At 28.1% G+C, this 9,095-nt stretch overlaps 2 protein-coding genes across 2 annotated transcripts in view; one reads left to right on the forward strand and one right to left on the reverse strand.

Moving 5' to 3' along the window:
- The first annotated feature begins 773 nt into the window (after positions 1–773).
- Positions 774–4,282, forward strand: LOC119680690 (CTTNBP2 N-terminal-like protein). The gene is made up of 4 exons (XM_038093633.1): positions 774–1,650; positions 1,715–1,901; positions 3,134–3,258; positions 3,524–4,282. Exons 1-4 carry the CDS (start codon positions 846–848, stop codon positions 4,054–4,056), a joined length of 1,650 nt encoding a protein of 549 aa, XP_037949561.1. The 5' UTR covers positions 774–845; the 3' UTR covers positions 4,057–4,282.
- Positions 4,283–6,101: 1,819 nt separating this feature from the next.
- Positions 6,102–9,095, reverse strand: part of LOC119674505 (nuclear pore complex protein Nup75-like) — a 5,452-nt gene continuing 2,458 nt past the window's right edge. The window contains exons 2-10 of the mRNA XM_038085645.1: positions 8,728–9,089; positions 8,542–8,664; positions 8,140–8,489; positions 7,966–8,078; positions 7,785–7,889; positions 7,599–7,726; positions 7,353–7,543; positions 7,120–7,276; positions 6,102–6,263 (exon numbers count right to left, since the gene is read on the reverse strand). Coding sequence (XP_037941573.1) covers positions 6,138–6,263; positions 7,120–7,276; positions 7,353–7,543; positions 7,599–7,726; positions 7,785–7,889; positions 7,966–8,078; positions 8,140–8,489; positions 8,542–8,664; positions 8,728–9,089 — 1,655 coding nt within the window. The 3' untranslated portion in view covers positions 6,102–6,137. The remainder of the gene's footprint in view (positions 6,264–7,119; positions 7,277–7,352; positions 7,544–7,598; positions 7,727–7,784; positions 7,890–7,965; positions 8,079–8,139; positions 8,490–8,541; positions 8,665–8,727; positions 9,090–9,095) is intronic.

Here is a 9,095-nt window from a genome sequence, read left to right on the forward strand (position 1 = left end):
AAAATACAAGTTTAACTATTGAATATAATTCAAATTATTTTATTATATAGATTGTTTTATTTGGTTGATTATAAAAGTTTATCCATTGTTAATTTTATATTATATAATAGAGAACAAAAAAAAAACATATAGTTGGATAAAAAATCTATATTTTATATTAGCCTCACTGTAGGGTGTTAAAGAAAAATCCATCCGAATAAACATACAAAATAGGTTATTTGATAATATATAAAACTATTGTGTGAAGTGCCTAAAATCGAATTTAAATAATAATTGCTGTTGAAAATTTTTGCTTATATATAAAAAGATAAAAATATGTAGTCGTTATAGTTATATATTTTATATATAATAGTTTTAATATATTATAGTTTTATATTTCCACCGTGTTTTATGTGTGATATCGTAGTATAAGTATCGATAAAAAAAATATTGCCAATAACATTTTTAATTTTTTACATCTACCACTCGTTATATATATTTTAATAAGTATTGCTAAATATTTTTTATATTTGTTTTGATATACATTTATATAAAATATATTTCACCACTTTGCGCTCATTATTTGAAGTTATGGTGTCATATGAAGTGTGCCACCATGTGCCGAATGTTTGCCACATCTGGTTTTGTGAGATCCTTGTTAACTCACAAAAAATTAATACTATTTTAATATATCGAGAATGCTATTATAGCGAAAATGTATTGATAAGTGGTTTTTATTGTAAAACAAAATTTTAGTTAAAAAATCTTGTATTTATTTTAATAAATGCAATATTTAAAAGCTTATAGATATATAAACGATAAAAGTAAGATTCGATTCAATATAAATAAAAATTGAAACTGGTGAAATGGAGCAGAATCCTATTGATCACTTTGTCACAGAAAATAGTGGAACTGCTAGATTTGTTGGTTCCGAATCTAATATAAGTAGCACTGAAAATGATTTGGTGGGTGCATGTAGCTCTACAAATGCTGGTCATGAATTTTTAGTTACTAAAACCTCAAATGGACAAAAACAACAAATTAATACACGGAATGGAATTCCACATAGTGAATTAGTCAAAATGTTATATTACTTAGAAGGTGAATTACAAGCGAGGGATGTTGTAATAGCTGCTTTGCGAAATGAACGTTTAAAACAGTACATAAGTCAGTTGAACACAAAACGTGTTACACCAAATGATCCTTATGCTGCAATTTTTCGTGATAAAATAGCACTCTCTGGTAACTTAATTACACGAGAATCATCTACACAAGCAGCGCAAGCTGAAATGGAGGTGCGACAAATTATTGAACAACAAATGGAACAACAATATCAAATGGTCAACAAACAGCGTGCGACTCACTTGCGTATGGTCAGCATCTTAACTGAGTCATTAGAAAACAATCAACGCATGCTCCAAGAATTGGAAGAAGAAAAGCGTAAGCATGAACACGATACAGCCCAAGGTGATGATATAACATATGGATTAGAGTTAGAGCGTACTAAGCTACGTCAAGAATTAGAAGAAGAACGAGCTCAAGTAAAAAAACTTGAAAAAGATGTAAAAAAATTGCAAGAAAGTCTTGATTATGAAAGAAATCGTCAAAAGCAAATTGTTCTACTGCTAATAGCAGAGAGAAAAAAAATACTTATGAAATATATTGAAGAAGGTATATATATATTTACATATGCTTTAAAGAAAGTTTCATATTTTATGATTTTTTCTGTACGCAGGAAAAAGGTCTGAGGATTTGGCACAGATATTAGCAGAAGAAAAACAACGCTCTGATACAATAGCGGAAGGACTTGAAGAGGAGAGTAAAAAATCTTTACGTATGGAAGAAGACCTAGAACGACAAGCTGCTTCTTTTGAAAACGAGCGAAGAATTTTAAATACAAATTTAGTCAAAGAAGAACAACGGTAATAAAACTTTTTCAATTTAAAAGTATTTGTTAAAATAATAATTGTCGAAGATATCAATTAGCAATACAGTTAAAGCTCTATTTAGCGGGCATTGACAGGATTATCAATTTTGTCCGGTTAACCTGCAACATTGTATAATAACCTGTATCAACCTGTATGACAAGAGCGATATGCGTTTATGATAGTATCCGACAGAGCTTTCATTATGTATTATTAGGGCTAGTTTTTGTATGTAAAAAAATGTATCTGATTTTAACATTTAATTTTATTTATTTGTTCTCATATTACAATATTATATGACATTTCTTCATTATAATTTTATTTAAATATATTATTGTAAGTAACGTAAACAAAAATTCCATTACATTGTATATTATGGGAAAGAATAGGTACACATTCTAAAATTTGTCAAATGAGCATTTTTTCAGCCATGCAATGTTGCTAGTCCCCAATTTTCATTTTTCATACAATGAGTTTTTAAAAACAAAGAAAGTTCTTTTTAAGTGAAAAATTTACTTATTTATTCATCAATGTCTGCTTAGGAGAAATTTCACTGTTTTTGTTATTTTATTTTGTATATTTATATAAAACATTTTATATATAAAACTTGCCACACTATCGAAGTTTGTATGACTTCTTCATTAAGTCATAATGCAATTGAAATTGAAAGAGTATTATCATTATAAGGATATGTAGAGTATCTATATTATCTCCGAAAGAGGCAAATAGCAGAGAGAAGAAATTGTTTCTTTATACTTTTTAAGACACAAAATCTGATAAATAATCATGGATCTTGCCTAAATGAGAGTATCAATAAAGAAAAATTTGTTCATGTTGAGTCTTTTCCGAGTTAGTGCATCTGGGCATTTTTACTTTTTGATAGCTGGAGGGTTTCTGCAGAGGCCCAGGGTAATAGGCCTAACTGACTAATGTATATACCCCAGTAGGTAGGTAAAATTAGAACGAGCCAACATGTCATTCAAAACTAGTTTAAACCTCTTTTTGATATTTTTAAAATTTGTGTATACTAAGAACGTTAATATTACACTTTAATCTTAGCTATAATGTTGAAATATTTCTGTTTATGTAGTTATTAAAATATAAATTATATTTGGTTCTAAAGCAAAAGGTAACTTTCTGGTGAAGGCATTGTATTTGTTAAAGGTTTTTCTTTTAATTTTTTAAATAAAATTTCTGTTTCTCTATTTAAAATTGTTTTTTATTTTCAGTGTAAAGGAACTTGAATACGAATTAACGCTATTACGAACAGAAAATGAGTCACTAAAAAAGCAACATACACAACAAAATGTTTCAAGTGGTAATGTCAGTGCCGTTAAATCAAGAGCGTTTACTGGTAAGTCTCAATAATTTAAATTTTGCTTTTTACACTTATGCATTTTAATAATAATGATAATTTTTCCTAATTTAAAGCAGAATTATTTTTGTAATAACTTTTTAATCAACCATAATTTTATTGAAAAAAGGTGATTTTGTTTTAATATTAAAATATAAATTTAGATGGCTAATTGTATTGCTCACTACATAAAGTAGCTACACAACTAATTTTTATTTCAATAAAATAACTAATATAGTAACTAATAAATATAAATTAATTTCAGATGAAACTTGTGCATCTCCAATGGTTAATATAGCAAAAATCGTACAACCTACAGCAACTGTTTCGAGTGTTCCTGTTTCTGGACCAACTACAGGTATTGCACGATCAATAACACCTGGTCAAAATATACGTACTGGTTTATCAACAGCAACTGTAACATCGGCAGTATCGCATGCTAGTGCTGCTGCAGTTAATGAAATATCAGGTGCAGCAGTACCATCACCAGCTAAAATGCAACCTACTGCCACTATACAACGTGCACCTGGTGGAAAATATTCAGCACTGGCAGCTGCTGCAGCATCACATTCTGTTGAACAATTAACCTCACATCCGGTACCGATTGCAGTACCACCAGTTACAGTCCCAGCTGGTGCTCGTGGAGTGCCACCACCAATACCTCCAAATAAACCAGTTGTACCACCAAAACGTGAACCATCATTATCACGTTTGGGTTCGACAACATTAAATGCAGTGTGCATGCCAAACACTGGAACAACTTCAACTGTTAATACAACAAATATTAAGCCTAATTAGATTAAAATCATAACAGTGCTAAGTTAAACTTAATTATTTTTAGTAAACGCCAAAATAGTTGGAATATTTGTGGGCTGTATTTATAAAACTTTTATATTAGCTCAAATCTCCCTTTCTCTGCAAAAAATAGTACTAAATAGGATAATAATTAAATAATTAAAATATCGTTTATTTAACTCGGCTATCTAGCTTTCACTTTAAAGAGTCTTCGGTATTAAATATAATAACTTATATAAAGTTAAATTACCTATATCTACTTTTATGTATACATACATATTCATAGAAATGTGTGTACACTATTTTCAATATACTATTTAACTTGTTACTTTAAAATAGCGTTGTGCTTAATAGTAATTAAAGGCTTTCTCATTTAGAATACTTTAATTTTATACATTTAAAATGAGATATATGTAAATTTTAACAAGCTCCATTAAAAACCTGAATCATTTCCTTAAATATTAAATTAATATAGTTAAAAATCAGCTTAATATCTTCACGATAATTTCTCTGATAACAAATTTTTATTTAAATAAAATATACATCATAATTAATTAAACTATCCGGTTGAGTTCTTTGCTAGCTAAAACAAAATATTGGATTTGTTAAATATTGTGTACAATGGGCCAATAGGCCAAAGTGGATCCTTAGGATCGCCGGTATAACCTAAATTCTGTTTGTATAGACAAGTTTATTTAGAAAAATTCGTTGGGTCTAGATTGTATCTATCAACAATAAACAATTTTCCCATGCGAGCAATCCGAATATATGTAACAAACCATACTACCTGAATCAAAAATTATCACTTTTTTTCTTATTTATTTGTACTAATTAAAACTTATGTGAACAACGTATAAATAAGTAAAATAATAATATAATATTATATTTCTTAGATATATTTTAAAATATTAACAATGTGCAATCCAAAGTAAACAAACAAGTCCTTTTATAAATAATAACTAAAGGTTTTTTAGGAAACTCGGTTATTTAATTTGAAATAGTCTCCTTTTTTACTTATAACAGCAAAAAGCCATGTCTAAACATGTAATATCTATAAAACAGTGTAAAAGTATTCTAGTTTAGCGACCGGAAAGTCGATCAGGAGATGTTAGTAAACTCCTTTTAACTTATATGTTAACAAAACTTTCCTTTCATTAACAAGTAAATTATACAGAAAAAATATATGGTGTATAAATTAAGTGATTGACCTTACCAATGTATACAAGTGTCAGTAAATGTCCTTACTACAAATACCTACTTTTAAAGAATTCTGTTTGCTTTCGAAGCCCTCTTATATATCACTAACTATTCGAAGTCCTTTTAAATTTTTTCCACATTAAAAGCGTTAATAATAATAACTTTTATATACTTTTAAATTGTTCACATAAGTCTTAAGTAGAATAAATTTATAAATTATTTCTCCATATTTTTTAAAATTGCAACACTTTTATGTATCAAGAATTTGATATTTATTTATAAATTAGTTATATTCTAAGTAACACATTTATGTATTAAAAGTTTTATATTATATTATAAATTAGTTGTATTCTAAGTAAAAAAGAAAATTACCATATCTTTTTTTTTGTAAATTAATTTTATTCATTATTTTAGTACTATTAACATTGTTTTAATGGTTATATATGCAAAAATATTAGAATTTTTATTTATTCCATAAAACATGCACCGGTGATGTGTTAGTCTACTAATAAGAACATGTACTTGTGCGGGATGACAATGTATCTCTTTTTCCTCGCAAGTTTGTGATTTTGTTACTAGTCTAATTTGCCATTTCCACTTAAATAAAAATATTCTGTAGAGTAAAACACATTTTACCTAATATCGCTAAGTTATAAATGCTTAATTGTATTTGTTTTTACAATATCAAAATTAAATAAAAAAAAAACCATAATTTTACAAGTTTTTATAAATGTATCCAAAATTTATTATAATCAAGTGTGCAAGAAACTAAATATATATAAAAATAATTATTAAGAAAAAGTAATATGTTATAAATATTAGAATCGCATAGTTCGATTAAAAATAATGTATTCATATTATATTACCTATATATATACATATATAACCTAACCCATAATTGAATTTTCTATAATAACTGCGCGAGATAAGTTGCGCGCACATGCTAAACGTAATAAATTGATGATCTCTTCAATATTTTCAAGTCGATAATCTTTTAAAACGTTCACAGGCTCCTAAAATTATTAAATAAAAATAAAAGCGTTAAAAATAAATGTTATATATTTGTTTAAAATTTAAAATGAATGTTAAGCATTAGTTAATAAATAAAGTATGGGGAGCTCAGTATAGCTTTTGAAAAATTTGGCCAATTTCGATAACAGAAGCCAGTGTTCGAAATTTTTTCCGATCGTTATAAAGCTAACTTAAACAAATTAGAAAATTTTCGTTTCAATTATATAAAACAAAAATATATAAAAATATTTATAAATAAATAAAATCCTCAAATAAAACTTTTATAACTTATATTAGTACTAAAGCACAAAGATAAATGAAAGAGCTAGCTTTATTAGCTTAGGTTTGAGTGGTGGCTTTGTGCAAAGCCCCATTGAGCTTAAATAATGACCCATTGTGATACCACGAATTAGCATTGTTCAAATACATATCAGAAGCATCTTTAAAAGGACCGCAGTGGTCAGTGTACAGGCAACTCTGAAAACATGTCTTAAGTCTTAAACTTGGTTATGTTCATTATTTTATATGACAGTGTGTCAGATAGGTAAAAAAAGATGCCCATATATTTTTAATCTATTAGCTAAAAATGTACACTGACAAAGAAGGTTAAATACTGATTTCTCCTCCTTCTCAAATCAACAACTACGATTAAAGTCATTATAGGGTAAACTCAGTCTTATATCATGTCTTCCTAGTACGCAGTCACCTGACCACACCGAAAACGTAGTGCTTAATAGGTGTGGTCAGGATGTTATAAGGATCTGATTTCATCCGATTTGTTGCATACTATTGTAATTGCGTTTTCATCTTTATATATACACATTTATACTAATAAAAATGTTCATACTAAAAACTCACATTTGGAAATTTTTCAAGACGTTTTTTCTTTTTTTCGATAAGTGGCACCAATTCCGACTCTAAGTGATATAAAATCGCGCAAGTTTCCTTGGATAATATTTTAGGGTCTTTAGATTCTAATAATGGTATAGTATCGATCAACAAAGACGGCCAAAAGCTGAAAAAATGTAAGAAAAATAATTAAGAACCATTCAATTTTGTTATACACATTATATGATATTTTAAATACTTACTATTCTGGAGTTATTTTCGAATCTAATAGGTTTACCAAAAGTTCAGCTGCAGGTAAAAAATTACGTTTACGATAAAATTGATAGAAATCAAAATATTTAACTAGGAACACAAGACGTGGCGATATAAACATCTTAGGTCCAATATTAGCTACAATATCAGGACATACCATATCACCTGTTTCGCCATAATTCTATACAAAAAATTGTTATTTATTTTATATTCAATTGTATTATATGTTTTAATACTTTTAAAATGAAATCGGCAATAGAAGTGACAAAAATGTTATCTTTAGATCGAATTGCCCACTCTAATGCATTACCATAACGCTTGATACTAAATGACTTCTTAGCTTCAATTTTACATATTTGTTGTTCTAAAATAGTGTTTTGTTAATAAAACTTAATTTTTAAAATTAAAATATTTATTAATACCAGCATCAATAAATCCCAACTTTCGTGCAATTCCTATAACCTTCAAGGCTTGTTTTTCAGATTTGATTACAACTTTGGTTAATAATAATTCCTGAGCAACTTTGCCTTTAAATATATAAAAACAAAATTATTCATTTTAGTAAATGTAAATACGCTAAGTGTATTATTTCTATTATAATACCTTCATGGGAACAGTAATCTAAATAATCAATTCCTAGTTGCCATAAAGAGTTTCTTGTCATTAAGCACGTTCCGAATTCATATACTAATGAGTGTCGCAGCTTTACGCATTCACTAAAATGATCTTAGTTAAAATTGTATATATATAAAATTGTAAATACATTATAATCCATACCTTATGCGTTGATTACCCATATTTTCCAAATTTCCGCTGTTATATAATAAGTCACATAAATGCGTTATGAACCATTGATTATCAGCTAATAGCTGAGTTTCATGTATAACTTCATGTAAATTATTTTCCATAAGACTTAAGATTATTTGGTCTAACTGATTAAGAAGCAGGGATCTACTGTTAATATGCTTTTGTTGTGCAAACCGATCAAGCCAATTATTCGCAATATTACCAAGTTCAAACAATTTACAAGTAGGATTTGAATAAAAGAGAAAACCAGGAAAAAGTTCATACCAGTACTCGGCATTTTTAATTTCAGCATTCCAAACATCTGTGTTGCAAGTTATCAACTAAAAGAGTATGCATTAAATATGCCTTTAATTTTTTATGTTAATTTAATACTTGTATAATTTCTTCCAGTTTTGGTTCACCAGCCAGAATATTGGAAGATAATTTTTGTTCCGTATCAGTTAACCAGTATTGCCATTGAGCACGAAATTTTTGTACAGAAAATCCAGAGTGTATCTTTTAAAAGCAAAATATAATAATAATTATTTAGTATATACTATTATATATCACCCTACTTACATTACAGTTCGGTATCGCTCTAAGAATTTGATCCGCTAACTGATATGTGGGTGAATCTATTAACGGGTGCAAATGTAAAAGAGCTCGTGCTACCTCTATTTGCCCCTGTGTAATAAGACTTTTTAAAGTTGGCCAGTAGTTTTTATTGTCACTAGCTTCACGTCCCAACAGTAATAAATCGGTTGCTAAACGTTCACCAGTTGGAAAGTGAAACCTTATCCAATCCAATAATTGTGGTGATATCAAGTTATTTGAATTTACATCCAAATATAAAATTTCACATAAGTGCCAAATGCATTCTATAGGGTAGAATGTAGAAATGTATCGTTGGTATTTTTCTTCTTCATCTATAAGGGCGGCGTCTTGCA

The sequence above is a fragment of the Teleopsis dalmanni genome, chromosome 2, assembly GCF_002237135.1.
Source record: "Teleopsis dalmanni isolate 2A chromosome 2, ASM223713v2, whole genome shotgun sequence".
In the NCBI taxonomy this organism is placed as follows: domain Eukaryota; kingdom Metazoa; phylum Arthropoda; class Insecta; order Diptera; family Diopsidae; genus Teleopsis; species Teleopsis dalmanni.